The following is an 18,739-nucleotide window of genomic DNA, read 5'->3' on the forward strand; positions in this document are numbered from 1 at the left end:
CTTCACTGACATTTTTGTCAAGGTAAAGGTGCTTTCATATACAGATCACGTAGTCCACTCAAACAGGGCAACTTCAGCAGCTATCTACTCTCAGGAGGGCAGAAGTTAGACAAAGCAAGCCCAGCTTCCTTCAAAATCCTCCAAACTAGCTTCTGCCCTTGTCACACACCGATAACCGGTATTTTTTTCCTGAGCAGCATCAGACAAGACCTGGCCCTGGCCAGAAAGTCAACGTTTCAGGAGCAGGTTTGCATGCAAGAAATCCAGCAGCAATAGCAACGTGAGCTCTGTCCTCGGACTGGACCTGAGCCGCTTCCCACGGCGGCGCGCTGTTAAGGGCTCCTCCACTCTCCCGCAGAGACCGTGCCGCCTTAGCCCCTGGACACTCGGGTGGATTGTTCCCACTGTTGCAGCCGCCTGCATCAGGAGGAGAAAAGCAGAATGATGATATGGATGGGCTAACAAAACCACAGAGGTGCACTCCCTGATGATACACTTCTTTTATTTTCATTTATTACACATCCTCACCTTGCTCTAACTGTGCACTTGGACCTCTGTGCTTCACAGATGAGACAACTTTAGTAAGGTTTCTTTTTCCCCGACTTGTATTACCAGGATTCCTTCCCATCCCAATTGTTTTTCTCTTTTCGTCCTAGTAGCATTAAGCCATCACATCACGTGAATCTAAGTGCCAAATACACTCACATAGATGAAGGGCATGTGCAGCATTGGTGCAAAGATTTCAGAGCCAGCAGTTGCCCTCTCTCCTCAAAAAAGAAACACCGGAGCCCAAAAGAAAAGAGTAAGATGCACAGTTTGCACCTGTGTGTTAACAGTATTGCCATGACACGCTCGTGGCTAGCTGTAACTAACACCGAGTAAGAGAGGAGGGAGGCTGCGGTGCCTGGTGGTGCCTGCAGCCACAGGGAGAATCCCAGAGGGACAGGTACCCGTCCAGAGCGCCTTGTTTCCTTTCCTCTTCATTCTCCCCAACTTCTGGTCCCTCCAGAAGGTATAGTGCTTCTGCCCAGCCTCAGTGAGGAAAGAAGGGTGATCGTAAGAGTAAGAACCCTCAGGTAAGCACCACGGGTCTTGCCTTCAAGAGGGCGAGACAAACTCCAACACATACAGCACATCTCTGGAAGATGCTGAGCAACGAGAGGTAACAGTACCCCAACAGAAAAAAGCAGGACAACAAACAAAACCACACAATTTGTTCTACGAGTTTTCTTTCGGACAGAGTGACTTAGGGAACTGTCTATCTTTCAATAGGCAAGATGAGAAACTATTAAAACCACATTTAAAAGCCCCAGGTTAAAACAATCTGGAACGATAAGATGCAATGCTAAGTGAAAGTGCAAATAGAGTGGCAGAGTTCAAACTTAGTACTGCAATCTTAAGCCTACAAGCCAACCACCCATCCAGCACTTTTCCTAGGCCGCCTTCTCTCCCAGACTCCTATCTCATGCTTGGAGAGCACTGAGGTATCAACAGCTACGTTCAATTCGGATTGCATGACATAATTACTAAAAATTTTCCCTAACGCCAAGCTTGACAGCCCCCGTAAATGCTCTTCTCCCTTCTTCCTAAGAAGTCGATTTTCTGTGATGCGCTTGACGGTGCTGTACGCACAACCCACTTTTTCCACTCCTCACGTGAAGGCAGCCAGTTTCTACTTTTTGTTATTCTATCAGCTTGCTCAACCCCCAACTTCATGAGCTGCTATGCCCAGCACCTCAGCTCAGGAACGCAATTTACCTGCCACAGCCAAATTCAGTATACGTAAAGCAAGCTGCATGCCGCCCTCAGTAAGAAGTCTGTCATAGTAAGGTGTCCTAACAGAAAATGTCAACTGTAAAAGGATTTTCCCATTGCCAAGTTAGCTAAGTGTTGATGAAACTATTCCTTTGAAAGACACCAGAAGGCTACACAGCAGAAATTAAAGCCTACCTTGTACAGGCAGGTGTGATCTTCTCCATAAGACTAGTGCTCAACTCTAGGGAAGCTGGCTTCTGATGCATCAGGCATCAAGGTCCCTGACAGCTGTAAATTGGGAAAAAACAACAAAAAAAAAAAAAAGAGAAGGTGAATTTCCAAGTGTAGTATAACTAGAGAGAACAACCAGAAACCACCTTCTAGGGACACATGCAATGCCAACATCTAACTTGCAACAACTCCCTTCTTTGATCAAATTGGACTTCAAAAACGCTTCCCCCCGCCCGCCCTGATACAGTCTGCCAAATCTCAACTGGAATCAAGGTAGCCAAAGTGACTGCCTGTGGAATTACTGCCCTCTCAAACAACATCTCGCCGTTACAGAGGAACTAATCTTTATTTAAGAGAGTTGAAAGTTTTCCCCTTCTCTCCCTATGCCCACCTCCTATGCTTTCACTCTCCCTACTGCACTCAGCCTCTCAACGTTTGAGACAACCAGAACAGTTCTCCTCAAAGCACGTGTTCCTCCTGGTCTCTCTTCAATTCTGGTACATCAGGCTTACTTCCACCTTGATCCAGCAACAATTCACATTGTCTGTCTCAGCAGTGAGAATCTACTATTTAGCTGACCTCAGAGACACAAATAGAGCCCCGTGTTTCATATGTGACCCTTCCCTTTTCCCCCCAGCATAAGGCCTCAGCTCCTTTTACTTACACAGTTACATAACAGAGGCAAGTTCTGCTTCTCTGAAGAGTCACACTGGACATTTGTGAGTCATGCTCTTCAGGAAGTCCCGAACCAAACAAATACAGAGCAGCACAAACGAATCTATTGCTTTATTACCTGCTGTGAGGCCAGACTTGTGTTATGGCAGTCAATAGCAGCAAGGGAGGGTACACGGGACTCTGAAACTATTTTATTTTCCCTTTTCAGAAATCTGGGATGCCACGCTGCAAAACACAACCAATGCGTACACGTTAAGGAAGCAAGAACTGGCTGTTGTAACGCACACTGCCTCCTGCCACTCATTTAGCATCCAGCTTTTATTTAGAGGACATCAAAGCTCATACCTTCCACTCCTCTCAGTTCAGGGAGATGATTTAGTTCTGGCAAACGTACGTCTGTCTTGGAAAATTCCCATTTTTTCCTATTTGCCTGCAGGATGTTTTTTTCATTAGTAACCTGTAATCAAGGGTATAAGTACCAGTTCATGAAAACATAGAAGAACACAAAGCTATTTTCAAGCTTAAAAATGCATCAACACAGCAGTGTTCTGCTATAGTTGGAACTTCCGCAAGAGTAAAAGAAAAGACTCTGATGTGTGTGAAGGAATCCACTCTGCTCAAGTGTCATTTGTACATTATAAACAACTGAAAAGCCACAGCAAAAACCCCTATCACCTAAGCGAGTCTGCTTTCAGAGAGATAAAATATAACATGTGGAGAATGGCTCAGATTACTTATCTGTAAAAAGGCAAACCTTCCTGCTGGCATGGGAAGAATACTGCCTAGGTAATGACTGCAGTGCAAAGCTTTCCATTTCACTTGGTTTTATTACCCACTTTCAAAGCATTGATGACATGACTAAGGAAGTCCCTGACCATGTTAAATCCAAATCCGAAAATCTGCTTCAGCACCACAGCACGTATAGCCTACTTTTCCTAGCCAGGCAGCGGTCCATGGATATATTCCATGTCTCTCAGATATCCTGTGTCGGATTGCTCCCTCCATTTAAAATTTTCTTCTAACACAAGATATGTTTAATATAAGATAACTATTAGCAAAGGATAACAGATGACACACCCGTAGGAAAAAAGGGGTACAGAAAATAGTACTTCTACATGGGAGCTGTGGTGCAGGCTGCAACAGATGGGATTCTTGACAACAAAAACATATACTCCAGAGTTTATTTTTGCTTTGCCAAGGGGGAAAGACAGATGACTTACCGATGTCAAGCTTACACTGTAATGGCTCCCTGGAGAATGCTTCTGTTGCTTTTGAAACGGGTTCAAGTATTTTTTACCCTTTTCATCAACTCTGTAATCAAAAATGCCCCAAACTTTATATTAACTGGGGTAACACAGTGGATATAAAACTAACAAATGCAAGACACCCAGAAACACTGTCATTAAATGCTTAGAAAGAAGGCTCAGGGGGAGAACATCCTTTGGGAGCTCAGTTAACAGAGAAGTTTGGTCCACAGGACAAGCTATGAGTCAAAGAAGGGCCAGTGTCACAGCAGCTGGGCAACTGTTGCTGTTTGCCAAGCGCAGAAACACAGGGAGCCTATGAGGACACGCACAGCTGCTCGAGGTGAAGCTGGGCTTTCTGATCTGCGTACCATCCTCCACCCAAGAGCTGTTCCCGGCCGCGTCCTGTCCCGAACCCGCATCTCGCCTTCCCGCACCATCACCCCGCGCCTCTCTCGGGGCATTACAGTTCCTTGGCAACAGGGACGAGGGATACAATCTCTTCTAGCGCTGCTCCTGTTACCTGTAATTAAGGTTCCCAGGCACCGGACCCATTCCAACCATAGTGGGAGAAAAGTTCTGGTTGATGGGAGGGATAACTATGCCTGCATTCTTGGCATAGTCCAAGCTGCTGCTGGAATCTTTTAGGCTCGTTTGAGGGCTTATTTTAAATGGGTTGATTGCACTGTCGTAGAGGGAGCTCAGGTTGGAGGATCGGCCTGCTTTCTCTGCATTGGCTTTAGAGCGCTTCGCCTTTAGTACCTTTGCATCTCTGCTCTTTGGGTCAAGGCCAAAATCCTGTTTGGGAAGATAAGCAGCATCTTTCTCTTACAGTCGTCTTTAAAAAGTAACTTAGAGCAACGCATGTGGGGAAAAAAGCCTAAACCTGCATGATTCTGCAAGGATCTGATGGTGATGGCATTGTTTTTGGTAGAAAACCGCTAACTTGTCCAACGGGAGGAGACCCGTCGGGGTTCCAGCACCCCCTGTGAATAAGTCACTTTAGAACGGGATTAGAAAAGATGGAGAAAGAACAGCTGTACCCCATGTCACTTCCAAAGAAATGAGAGAGAACTGAGCCCAATTTCACCTCAAAGTCACCCTGAAGCCCCTACTCCTTATTATCTGATGGAAAACGAAATACATAATTTTGTAGACAGAGCTTTAACAAAGTTCAACAGCAGCATACAAGCATGTTTTCACAATTCAGCATGACTTATGCTTCCCAACTGATTCTCCCTTCAGCTCTGTATTTGCCAGTAACTGCATCGCCGTGTAGTTTACCAGCTGCTTGCAGCCAGCCGAGCCAAGCACTAGAGCAAACGCGTAGCGGCCAAACAGCCAGCGTCAAAGGCGCAGAAATTGTACCCAGCAGCCTGCAGGCTGTATTGCACTGAGCGTCAGAACTGTGGGGGCGCAGGCCTAACGTACTGTCTCGAATCGGGCAACAAGGTCTTCAGCGCTGTTGAGACTCAGTGGCCTCCAAAGGTGAGCTTCCCCGGCACATCACACTGACCTAGTCTTTTTAAAAAACATTAAATGGACATTACACTTATATTTTTGCTGTGAACTTAAACCGCTGCATATACTTATATAATGATTTTAGAACATGGAAAAAAAAAATACAAGTTTGTAAAATAGAGATGGACCAACCTGGAAACCAAGCATTTTTCTTTCTTCCGAAAGTTCACCTTTGTCCCTTTTGCTGATTTTTGATTTTTTTGGTAACTGGTGGTCTCTGGCATCTTTCTGAATCTTTAATTTAAGCTCCTGAGCAAATCTATATTTGATATAAGAAGGAAAAAAAAAGGGCTTCTGTTAATGTCAATATCATTGTCAACTGGTGTTCAGCATAGAGTCCTGTGGCCTTTGAAGCAATGAAACAAACTGCACCTTTTTAACGCATGAGAAGCCAGCCAAAAATGATGTATCCATTAAAATAAATAAAATCTTACAAGCCCGTGCTTTTCACATGACAGCAATAAAGGCGTTTGTATCCCGATCGGGTGTAGATGCAGACAGTGAATGCAGTCTAAGACTATACTACCCAATATGGTGTGACACTGGGTGCACACACTGATTAATTAATGTCACGACAAGGTAATGAGGCAAAAATGCCGCTGCAACGTGTTCCCTTTCAACTGGTCTCCTATTTCCAAGAAGGCTAAAACCAAACAAAACCAAGACATTCAGCGGCTGTCAGCTCCGCAAACCCAGCACGCAACCTTCAAGGGCAACTGCTTAACTACCTTCTAATATTAGCCTGCTTTGAGCAGGAAATTAACTGTTTACCTTTCAGCAAATCCATCCTTGTTAAAGAAATCACACTGCAAAAGTTCAGCACAGGATGGTCTTTTGTCTGGATCAATCTGCAAACACTTCTGTCAAATCAACATAAACATTAGGAGGCAAACACATTAGAAATGAAACAAAAGCTTTAGCATTTCCAAGCGAAGTCAAGAAAGCAAGCTGCAAAACTCCCCCTTCCAGGGCCTCTTATATTGAGATGAGCCCAAGAGACACCACTACCAAAGAAGTTTAATGTTTGTTGGCTGCTTCCATTCCACTCACTAAGGTTCACAAAGACGCATCGCATAGGGAATACCTGTCATACAAAGAGATCACTCCGCTCTCAGTAAACCTCCCTTGGTTTCAGTCACATTTGTTTGGCTAAGGCTTTAGAATCTGTTTTGATCATTAGGCATTTCAAATACAACCACGTGTTTTTTGGGTTGTTTTAGCTACCCAACATATCAGTGCTCCAGACTACTGTGTGAAAGCACAAAAGCACTCCCTGGAAGGATTTTTCACAATCTATTACACAGTTTTAGGCTTCGTAACGCCCACATACTAGACATGTAGCTCCAAGAGCAAGGGACGCATTTGGATGCCGTCCCATCCAAGCCTACTTTGCTTGCAGTGACTCCACCAGCAGGTAGAGGGAGGGTTGGCAGAAAAGACTATCCCCACAGCTCTGCTAGCAAATAAGGTGTAAGGGGCTGGGTATTATCTACAAAGCATCCACTTAGGTAGCAGACAAAGGGCAAAGCTTGTTGGGAGACCTTTCAAAAGATCAACCGATGCAGTGAGGTCTATGGGGGATGTTTTCAAGACACAAGCCCTTTTTCACCTTTCAAATCTCCCTGGAAAACTTAATCAATGGGGCACGATATGCTACAAATCCTCCCTGGAGGATATGCGGTGACCATGCGGGCTCTGAAGAGGACTGGCTTAGTCTCCCCGGTCACCCAGGATGGTAGGTGTCTCATCCTTGCGGTCCTCACCAGGCTACCAGCCCAAGTGGTTGCTCATTGCACAGGTAGTTGATAGAAAGCCACTTGAACAGTCCCAGCCCTTTCTGTAGGCTGTATTCGGCTCCCCAAGGCAAAAGACAAGTAAACAGGGAAACATTCATAATAAACCATCAGTCACTTACCTTGGCTAAATCTAGCACTGCAGCAGAGAGCTTGGGATATCGTTTGTCCAGAGATTCAGCCTCCTTCACTTCAGGCAACCTCATGCCAGCAAAGAGAGGATTTTTATAGAATAATTCTTGGTGTCTTGGAATTAAGTTACCTGGAATGACACAAAGCAACCACGTGGAAGAAATACAGAACAGTTCCATGAAACATTTGAGAGGCTGAAATACTGGGTCAGCACTACTGTAAGGGCTACAGTCTGGGTCCCTCTCTTTCCACCTGTGGGCCACTAATTGATGCTGTACTCGCAAGCTCCTAGCTCGCCCTTCGTAAAAGGCACTAAGAGTACAAGCTCTCAGAAGCAGTTCAGCACACAGCACAGCCTTTCTCCCCACACCCTCCTCCCCCCGTGAAAACGTGTTTGACTCCTTCATTACTAAGGAGACACTAGGAGCCCGACAGGCTGTTCTCACCCAGGCACTTGGTGATATGGTAGAGCTGGTCAATGTCTGAATCCCCAGGGAAGAGAGGCTCTCCTGTAAGCATTTCTGTTATCAGAGAGCCAATAGCCCACACATCCACAGCCCTGGAGAAAACAAACACAAAACACCCCAGATCAGAACGGCTTCATTCGTCTCTTAGATCTAAAGGCTGAGCCAGCCAGTGCACAGCACGTCTTCAGCAGGTTACAAGCCTCGAGGGCAGCTTTGCCCTCTAAGCAGCAGGATAGCTGTTTTCCAAGCTTACAGATGCTCTGATGAATGGCAAGGATTCAGCTCTTGAAGCAGGCAAATGCCAGCAGAAGCCTGACTGATGTAAAATCAGGTCCCAAATCCCAATGCTTTAAAAATATGAATACAACGTAACTCATTAGGAGAATCTTGCACTTTAGAGAGCACAAAGGTAAGCAGCTCCTCTTTTTGCAGGCATCTGCTCTTCAGATACATTTACTGAAAATTAAGTCTAAATAATACAGGGAAATACATAAACCCGCACAATTCTGAATATCATGGTCTAAGTTCAGACCCGGTTTTGCAGCACTGGAGATCCCAGTAAGAAAAAAAGTGTCATTCGTCCCACCTCTTCCCTCCCGAAACATCCTCCTAGAATTGTTTGGAGGGACTTTTCTGCCTTCCCTCCGTGACTCCAACTGCACAGGATTGAGGTCTATCATAGCATCCCCCAAAACTAGCATCGGCAACTGAAAACCTCCTCTAGACGACATACCAGGAATGCCAAGGGCTCAGCCTACTGCTCTCCTTGCCTTTTGAGCCAGTAAAGCCTAGCACTGGCAGTAGTTTGCTGCAGAGTGGGAGAGAGAAGCGGAAGGCTTTCACCTTTATAAGTGAATAACCAAGGAATGCTGGCCAGCACCCCTTTAACCTGTTTACCAAGCAATAGTCCCTTTGCCTCTCCCAAGGAACAGAGCATCCCACTGCCCTCCATACTCCCCATAGCCTTTCTGCAGCCTTGCCTGTCAGTCTCTTACTTGCCATACTTGGTATCTCCCACCAGCAGCTCTGGAGCTCTGTACCATCGGGTTGCCACGTAGTCTGTGTAAGGTTCCCCAGAAGCTGCTAAGGTACGGGCAAATCCAAAGTCACACAGTTTTACAACTCCCGACTGGGAGACTAGTATGTTCTCTGGCTTAATATCTCGATGTATTATCTGCACAGAGAAAAGCAAGTCAAGGCAAATAAATTCCCCATTTCTACATAGTAAACTGGCTGGCTCACCAAAAATAGTTTTCTCACATCCAGGTAGAAAATCCCATTTTTGCAGGCATGGGAAACATACGGAGTCTGTAAAAGACAGCTACGTGCACACAGTCAGCGAACAAGTGCTGACCCAGATGCACAGGGAAACACAGAACCTCTAATTTTTCCACCCAGAAACATTTATTTTCTATACCTCTCTGCATATGTTCTGCAGGTGCCTTTACTATAGGTATTTTAACAGGCACAATTTGTTATGCTTGAAAATCTGGCCTTGACCACAAGTTTAAAAGCTATAAGTATTGCAAGGGCCATGGGCATATCCTGCAGTTAAATGTGGAGAGTATTTCAGGAATTCTTAGGAGACTCTGTTTCCCAAACTTAAAAATATATTAACTAACACACTTGTGTCTATAGTTACACAAGTAGGATTAAATCAGCAAACCTGTTAGTAATCAGTTAACTGAGAACAAAAACCTAGAAATACTGAAGAGAAAAAGCAAGCCTACATATTTACATAGACACTATGACAATCAAACCTTGGACAGAGAGACTATCTCCCTCTGAAATATAAGCCAACCTACAATAAGGTGGCACCAAGTATTGGATTGCCAAGGACTTCGGGACCCTTCCTTTGAAACGCTCTCACAAATCAGCTGATCAATCAGAGGCAGACTACTGGATTAGCTGACTTAAAGCTCTGATATTTTATATGAAATTCAGTCCGGCCCTCCTGCCCTACCTACTCCTTTTTAGCCAAAGCTTTGTTTCTCTAAATTTTAATATATGTTAAAAAATATACGCTTCTGTACCTATTCATTCAAGGTTAACTCCAGAGCTGGCTTCTTGTGCATACTTACATTATGACTGTGACAAAACTCTATTCCTCTCATAATCTGAAATAAGTATTTCCGAACCCTGCTGTAGTCTAGTCCGTTTGGAAACGCCTCAAGGTCATCAAGCACCGTGTGATCCACAAATTCAAACACCAGATACCACCGTTTCTTCTTTTTACACACTTCCAGCAGGTTCACGAGATTCTCATGCCTGAGTTGCTGTTATAAAACAGGAAATACTTTGTCAGAGCTTGACAGCATATAACGAGTGAACTGCAACCATATACTTTTAATGAAACCCAGCTGGTGCACTGCCCTGGAATGCTCTTCTCATCACGGCACTCAACACTCATTTATTCTTTAAATTAGCTCACTGATATTTTAGAATACATTTTGCAAATTTTGTTTTTAACATTATCTGGAGGATTTCCACCATATACGCAGACACTTGTTTTTGTAACCTAAAAGTAAATTAAATACCGACTAAGGACATTTCTTCTTAATGGGGATGCCCAAAATACACTGTTCTGCATTGAAAAATCTCATACTTTCTGCTTCTCACAATACTCTCCTCACAGAAGAGGTGACACTAACTCATGCCTTGATCCTGACAAGCTTTAGGGCACGCTTATGTTCCACGTGAGAGAAATCTTGAGGAAGTCAAAGAGAATTCCAGAGGAGGGTGTGGTTGACGCGTGAGAGACAGCAGGCAGCTAACAGCATCTCCCACAAAGACTTCCCAAGGCAAAGGGAAATCCAGAGGTCCCCAAGCTAGCAGGAAAGACAAAGCAGGATGGTTTGTACTGGAAAGTTCAGCGTGCTGCCCAGTACGTCTCCGACCACCGCGGAAGAACAGGGCATTTAGGCACAACTGGTGAGCTGCAGAGACTCCTTGCCTTTGCGGTTCCCAGGTTTTGCTTACAAACAGCTCAAGCAGCAATAAACACAGTTTGTTCCTGTAAGGTTGGCCTGTACCTGCGACTCAAACTCTTTTAGGAGACATTCTCATCAAGGTGACCAAGTAACACTGCTACCCTGTCTGCTCCCTCAGGGCAGGGCACAAGGAGTTGCAACGCTAGCTACCCCTTCCAGACAGGATTCAAAAGATGGCTGAAGACAGCTCTTAAGGTTTTCTTTCAAGAAAACTTCTTTTTGCCTCTCCCAACAACCCAAAGCTGATTAACCTCTTTTCTCCCACGTTTCCAGGAAGTTTTACTCCTCTCCTCTGTTATTCCTTCCTCTAGGCTCTCAAAGTCTCTTGCATCCCCATTTACAAGGGAAAAAAAAAAAAAAGGCAGCTGCAATACCTCTCTGTTCTACCTAGCTGCCAGTTCATCATCAACAAGTGTCTGTATCTTCATTTTTTCCAATAAGACTGAGAGAAGACTTTTCCTTTAAGCTCCTACCATACCCAAAGCATGTTGTCACTGCTAGGTTATACACATTTACAGTAACGAACACGTGCCAGAATACAAGCACATTCGATGGATAAAAAGCAAGTTCAGCATTCTTACCTGTAACAGCATTAACAATTAAACAGCTTCTATTGAACTCTGTCTAGTCGATCCAGAGTGAACACTGACAAGTCAAGGATTTGAAGAGTTTGTTTTGGTTGTGTGGTTTTTTTTTTTTGTTTGTTTTTGTTTTTTTTTTTTTTTTTTTTTTTTTTTTACACACACAGTATTATGCAGTGGGGGAAGCTGAAGATCTTTTAGAGAAAAAAAGACCACAACTTAAATGAAAAGGAAAAAAAAAGTTGATGCATTTTCTAGTTACTTTGTCATCACATTCTGACCAGCCTTGAAGCCACCTCCAATTTGTTACACATTCGTTACACGGGTTTATCACACACCACTTGAACAAAACAGACCACGCTACAATGTGTGGTTATTCATTAGCTTGGAGCCTAGCAGGGAAATATCCTTGGAGGCTGCCTGAAGGCAGCACCATAGCCCAGGGATCACCAGTCAACTTGCAGCTGGGTCTGTCGAAGACCCAGGCTTCTTTGAAGGTCTGAAAAGTGAAGATTTTAAAAAAGATGATCAGTTAGAAGAAAAAAAAAAGCTCTTTTCTCAAGCATAATTTCTTGAGAATACAGATTTTTCTTCTAAACTGAGGCTTGAAGAGGTTTTGCTGTTTTCAGCCACGATTAAATTTCTGCCTGAACTCCGGAACAGGAGGACAAAAAATAAATTATAAAGCAATAAAATTAGGTTCAAAGGGAGCATGCCAGTGAAGAAACCTCATAAAGATTAAACCTCTAGGTATTTATTTTAACTGTGAGAGGGCACACTTACTGAGCGATATATGGAAATGTTCCCCTGGCTAAGTTCCCATTTACCCAGGAAAACAAGTTAATTCCCAGCACACCTGGGAGGCGGTACGTGCTTTGCCTCAGTAACTAAGCAAGCTCAGCCAACAGATCAGGTACAATCCAGACTCGCACAGATCTGCTTTAAAAGAGTTTGAGGGGACAACGCTTGGAGCTGCTGGCTGCGTCTCAAGCTCCGGTGCGCGCATTTCTATTAACTCTAAGGGTCCATAGCTCTTGCGGTAATGGCAGAGATCACTTTTTCCTTCACAGCACAGGGACTGTAAGTCTGGCAGACTTGTGAAAAAACACTTGTGGCAGCCAAGAAAAGAGGACACAGGCTTGTATCCCCACCTCTAGAACACCCCGTGGCAGAGTAAAAGCCTAGATGCACTCCAACTGTAGTAAGGCTTTCCTTCATTTCTTCACTGGAGACATCACCCGTGTCCCAATGCTTAGAACTACCATGTGTGCCAACGCACAGGGACAAGCATTCTTCCATGCATAACACCTGCGGGACGAGGGAAGAAGGAAAACGCTGGAAGTGCTGCTAGAGGTTACGGTGGCAAACACAAGGGCTGAAGGTGGTCAAAAAGGCAAGCACAACAAATGATCTATGTGCTGGCAGGGAATGTCACCCTGCACCCTTGGCATCCTATTCACAAAGGAACGCAGCAGGAAAAAAAACAAACTGGCAGCGAAACAGTTTAGGAACCTGCAAAACCTTCTGTAGGAAGAACAAAGCCAAGACAGGAAGCAAAAACGATGTATAACAACACACTGAAGAGCAGACAAACACAAAACCCCGTTTATCTAAAGCTCCTGGGTATTTTCGCGGACAAGAGTATCTACATCCCATGAAGAGAAGTACCTTTAATAAACCAACCCACACAATAAGGCTACACCACATAACACTGCTGAGAAGAAGCCAACAGGCTCAAGTACGACCGGACATTTAGGCGAGTATAAAGCATCCACGATTGATAGCAGGCAAATCACGCACTCAAACAGCAAAGGACATTATACCAGCTGGCTTCAGCCTAGGGGCTAGCCATTGATGGATAAGGTTCAGGGAATTCGATACCCATCCTCCTCCAGCCTCTCACTGGCAGTACAAGCCTGCCAGGAAAGTGCCATTAATAACATAAAATGAAGTAAAACATTCCTAGAAGCAGATCTCTTGATTGGGTTAACACCAGCACCCAGTCTGGTTAAGCACACTGACACACATCCAGGTCACCACTCACCTGCAGGTTTTTAAAGTTCTGCGTTTCTTTAATTTTCAGTAATTTTACAGCAGCAAGACACTTGAATTTGGCACACAATACGGGGAGATACAATTACTACTAGGAGGCAATAGAGACCTTATGACTCCCTTCCTCATACCTTTTCCCGCTGAATACAGGGCACGTAAACAGACTAGGTTCTAATCAAGTCTGGTTTAGCCCGGCAAATCCAGCACAGCGCCCGGCCAAAGCAAAAAGCAGCTCTGCAAGGCTACAACTCAAAGGCTCAGTGAATCTACCATGGCTTAGCTGCTCACGGAAATACAAAGCAAGTGTCTTTTGGTTTGGATTTGGTTAGTTATACTTTGTAAATCGTGGTCAGAAGCAACTGTGTTTCCCTTTCAAAAGCAACCCAATGGCTTAAACCTACACCCATCCTATAACTTCACTGGATAAACTAAACTTCACCTTCCTCCTTAAAGGACTAGTAAGAAGTATCAAGAAGCAGTTTCCTCCCAAGAACCCATTAACTCCCTTACAGGCAGCCCTCACCCACACCCACCAGTTCTAAACAGCTAACACCTTTACTGCAAGAACAGCTGAGACCACAGACAGGAAGGTTACTATTCTGCTTGAAGGAGACATTTGCCTTCACCAAGGTATTTAAACACCTGAGTAGGATTCTAAATCCACTGTGAAGAGGCGCCTTGAGCCCAGCACACACCACTGTTCTCCTTCCCCATGCTGAGCTGCATCCTTGCCCTCACCTGCAGCGGGGCAGGTTGTTAGAGTAGTAACTACAGGGAGCTTCAAAATTAAAAGGTCTCGCTCTGCATTAACCACTCCAGTGCAGCGGCTCATGGCAGATGCTATACTGTGATACAAACATCTGCCAGCTGAAGGAGGAGATGCAAATTTAAATACAAAGCCATCGGTTTGGTTCGACTTTGCTGGAAAACACAGGCCCACTCCCCTCAGCTGCCCTCACAGCCCCTTGCTCACCTTCAGCAGCTTGACTTCCCTCACGGCGATCTTCCTCACCACAGCGTCGTCCTCACTTTCCAGAAACTTCTTGACCGCGACGATCTGCCCGCTCTCCTTGTTTCTGCACTTGGTCACCACCCCGTAGCTGCCTTCCCCCACGAGGCCCAGCACCTGGTACTTCTCCATGGCCGCGGCTTTCCCCCTGCGGGAGCCCGAAGAAATTCCGTTAGACCGCGGCCAAGGCGGGGTCGAAGGGACCGGAGCCTCACACCCCGTTGCTCGACGGCCGCAGGTCCAGCCCCAACGCACCATCACCAGGGAAACGGCCGCCGTAAGGCGCCTCCGACCTGTCGCAACAGCCGCACGACAGCCTGTGCGGCTGTTGCGACAGGTCGGAGGCGCCTTACGGCGGAAGAACGGGCGGACGTTCAGGGAGGACTGTCCACCACAACCGGCGCTACCGGCAAGCGGCAGCGGAAGAATGAGCGGGGGGGGGGGGGGGGGGGGGGGGAGGGCTGGCCGCCGTAGGGGAAGCAGGGCGGGTGGTCCCGGAGGCCGGGCTCTTGAGGTACCGCCTATCCAGGTGCGGGGGGTGCGGCTCGCTACCGGTAGTCGTGTGCGGGCCGAGTCCCGTCCGGGAGAACGCGGGGAGGGGTTTATTCGTTTATTATTTGCTAACGGGCCCGCCTCTGGTCGGCCTCTGAGGGCTCCCCCCCCCCAGGGGGGCTGATATCAAACCCGAGCCACTCATATTAAATATCAAATATCATATTTGATATATTAATATCAAACCTGAGCCACTCATACCATATCGAAACAAGCCACTCCTCTTGCTACAGAATGTAACCCTGATATTTTACACGTCTTTTACAGAAAAAAAGTGGGAAATTATGTAGTTAAGTTCTTGGCTAAGGCAAACAGTGAGGTACAGGCATCAGCCATACAAGATTCCTTGGCTATTAATAAATCATCGACATGATTATCAAAACAATGCTGCTGTTTATTTTTTTAAACACAACATACTGCAAATCTTTTACTAAAATTTTAGAAAACGAGTGGGGGACCCAGTGAATCCCTGAAGCAGCCTTGTCGATGTCAGCTGCATCCTTCCTCAAGTAAACACAAAAAAAAAAGACTGAGAGCCTGGAGGAATAGGTTTACTGATTTAAGGCAAAAAAAAGTTGCCCATGTATCTGTTAGACAGGGATGATTCTGTTAATTGTGTAAAAGGTTTAAGAGTACTTCTTCTCATCAGAAGAAGGGGAAAACGTTTTGTGTTCGGTAGTGATGGCACCGTAGATAGGGCTGAGAGGTCCTTTTGGTTGTGCTGGGCATTCCCCTTGTTGACGACCTGGTTGTCCACGATAATCACAACGGCCTCCTGCTCCTTAAGGCCCACTGCTCCTAAAATTTCCTCCTCTGCTTCGGCCTTGACGACCTCCACATCCCCATCCCCTCAGTCGAGGATTGCTATCCAGTGCTGGGCCGAGGTACGGGATGACAGGAAGAGCCAGGCAACAAATCTGTGAGTTGGCGGCAGAAGAGATGCCCGACTCCTTCCTAACAAAGCCAGCCTAAGAGAGTGCCCAAGATGTGCTGGAAATCTACTTGGCTGTCACGAGTAAAAAAGCCTTATAAAGCATTTTCCCTTGAGGCTTTTTTTCTTAAAGCCATCAAGACACATAAAGAACAAGTGACGAAGCAATCCTACCTTGGCAGGAAAACGTGCAGTGGGAAGAGCGCCAAGATAAAACAACAGGATGAATTCATTGAACGCATGTTCTGTGTCTGAGCAGCTGCATGCTGTTGCAAGGCAGCTTAGTTGCTTGGAATGTGGCAATGATAAATGTGGAATAATTTACTTTCAAGTGGATCTCTGTATCGGTGCCCATGCGGTGCATTTTATTTTAAAAACGTGGCAGTTTCTGCACATTTTAGGTGCAATTTAACACCAGGCATGAAGGTAACCTGTTTCCTTCCATAGAGGCTTCTAGCAAAGTTGAAACATGCGTGCGCATTTACCGATTGAGACTTAAGGCAACATACTCTTGCTCATATATTCCAATACTACTTTCTGAAACCTTTATCGTATTTCTTTTTGAGTCACGTCGATATGCGTTACCTTCTGTAATTAATTTCTGATTATTTCTTCTTCACCCTCATTCTCATTTCCTATATGCAATCACTGTAATGCACCTTTCAAGACTGACCTCACATTTCCAGGAAAAAAAAAATCACAGCTCACTTGGCATTAATTTATTATATTCCTCCCACCCTCTACCACTCATCATTATTGTAGCAAGTGCCCTCTCTGGGTCCTGGCACCTTGTTGCCAATTAACTCTTAACTGCCGAGATACCACTTTCACCTTCATTAAATCAAAGGCACAAACCACAACTGCACAGGCAGAGCAGATGTCAAAAGCTCACTCCGTCAGTGCAGACGGTTCTTCTATTGTATTTTATCTTCAATCATAGCAAACAGTATGGGAAACCAGCCTTTCTCGCTTATGGACAGTGTCCAATGTCGACGGGATCTCTCTTAATTAGAGATCCCAGCCGCCTCGCTGCTGTATCAGTAATGCTGGTTCTTACCATCAGCAACTAACTTAAACATGACGATTTCTTTTGGCTCTAGGTTGCTTTGGAGTTTTGTTTTTTGAGTGATCTTGATTTTTATATATATAACATCACCGTTAGCTTACGATGATGCGTGTTGGTGGGGCGCTACAATTTAAAGCTAGAGAAATGGAAGGCGGTGAAGAACGAATGAGTTATCTTGCTAGTACCCGTGCTGCAGATAATGTTTGACAGCCTGTTGGTATCTGAATGGCATTGACCGAGTTCAGTCTTGGTTAATCTAAGAGAAACCCTTTTTTCTCTCTTATAAGGTGACGCCTATAGCCAACAGGGACCTCGAACTTGACTCCTCTCCTCAAAAGTGTAATTACCGGCGATGCCATTTCATACGGCATTTGGAACCAATAGGGAATATTCGTCTTCTTTTAAATGCAGACTACCATGAGCTCTTCTGATCTTCCATGGCCACAGGAAAGGACATCCCCCAGGCTAATGAGAAAGGGGCAGAGGAGTTTTAAATTCAATCGCTAGAAGAGCTTTCTTTTTCTGAGAATTGGTACTTTTACAGTAAACACATCCCTGTCTCTAAACCAATGAATAACCAGATAGTTTCATTTTCTCAGTATCTCCAGGATGAGTTAAGACATTTTCAGTATTTTGAGCTGAGTGCAACTGATACAATTTCTGTCGATGTGCGTTCCGGCTCCTTTGAATATGGGGCAACAGCATTTCTGTTATATATTGTTTAGCTTTTTATACCAAAAACATGTGGCTGCGCTGTGTGCCTTCCACGTCATGTTTCTCTTGCTGTAGCTCTTGGAAGTGTTCATCTAGAGAACGTCAACACGGTGTCAGTTCCGATATTGTTTGCCAGAAATTTTCAGATGTCATGGCATCTGCCAGAATCACCCATCGTAGTTCTTGTAGTTAAACCTCAGGAAGACAAATAATGATAGCCCCTGTCATTTAGATATTGGGTTTTAGATGAGTCACACAAACAACTAGTTATTTAATGGTTCTGATAATGAAATATCCAACAACTTAGAGCAACAAGTCCGGTGTCCCGAATGACCTTTTAGGGCTGAAATTACAACGGTGGGTTTTGTTCTTTTAAATTAAGGGATTTTTGTTCGCATACAGCATACGAGCTGTAGTGAACGTATACCAAGATACAGGATTTCACAATATACCTTATTTCTCTCCATCGCCCAAAATGGAAGGGAGTAACATGGATCGCAAGAAGAAAATAAAGCCACACCTGTGGCATGCAGTGGTGACATGGTTGATCAAGAGATATTACTGCCTTATTTCTATGGCAGTTTTGTGGTAAACAGCCTTCATTTCTTTACATCCATCCTTGTTTTCCCCACATGACAGACCTCAACGCCCGTTTCACACAGGACTTGTCCTACCTAGTCGACACTTGCAGAAGCCGATCCCGCCTTTCCCGTCACGTTTCTTCCCTTGAGATGACACCAGCCAGGGAAAGAAATATTTTTGGCGACGACCCTTAAAAAGAAATGTCAAAATTTTCCCGGTTTTGAAAGGATTATGGTCTTTTTAAAACTGTATTAGGCGAGCGGGCGGAGGGGGAGAGGCGAAGCGGGCGGCCGCCACCGCCGCCGCGCCCGGCCGCCATTACCGCCGCCACCGCCTTCTCCTCAGCGCCCGGGAAGGGGCGGGCCGCCGCCGCCGCCGCCGAGGGCGGTACCAACGGTCGGGGCATGCGGCATCCGCCTCTGCGCAGCGGCCGCGGCCATGAGG

General features: G+C 45.4%; 1 protein-coding gene across 1 annotated transcript; it reads right to left on the bottom strand.

Moving 5' to 3' along the window:
• Positions 1 to 1,623: 1,623 nt before the first annotated feature.
• CDKL2 (cyclin dependent kinase like 2) lies at positions 1,624 to 14,582 on the bottom strand (the record flags this gene model as incomplete). The annotated part of the gene is made up of 12 exons (XM_081998947.1): positions 1,624 to 2,043; positions 2,780 to 2,886; positions 3,007 to 3,118; positions 3,882 to 3,972; positions 4,429 to 4,703; positions 5,559 to 5,685; positions 6,198 to 6,286; positions 7,342 to 7,481; positions 7,798 to 7,910; positions 8,814 to 8,992; positions 9,900 to 10,094; positions 14,415 to 14,582. The coding sequence occupies 12 exons, from the start codon at positions 14,580 to 14,582 to the stop codon at positions 1,984 to 1,986; spliced, it is 1,656 nt and encodes a 551-aa protein (XP_081855073.1). The 3' UTR covers positions 1,624 to 1,983.
• Positions 14,583 to 18,739: the final 4,157 nt, after the last annotated feature.

This window comes from Phaethon aethereus (genome assembly GCF_964289735.1).
Source record: "Phaethon aethereus genome assembly, chromosome: 4".
Lineage (NCBI taxonomy): Eukaryota > Metazoa > Chordata > Aves > Phaethontiformes > Phaethontidae > Phaethon > Phaethon aethereus.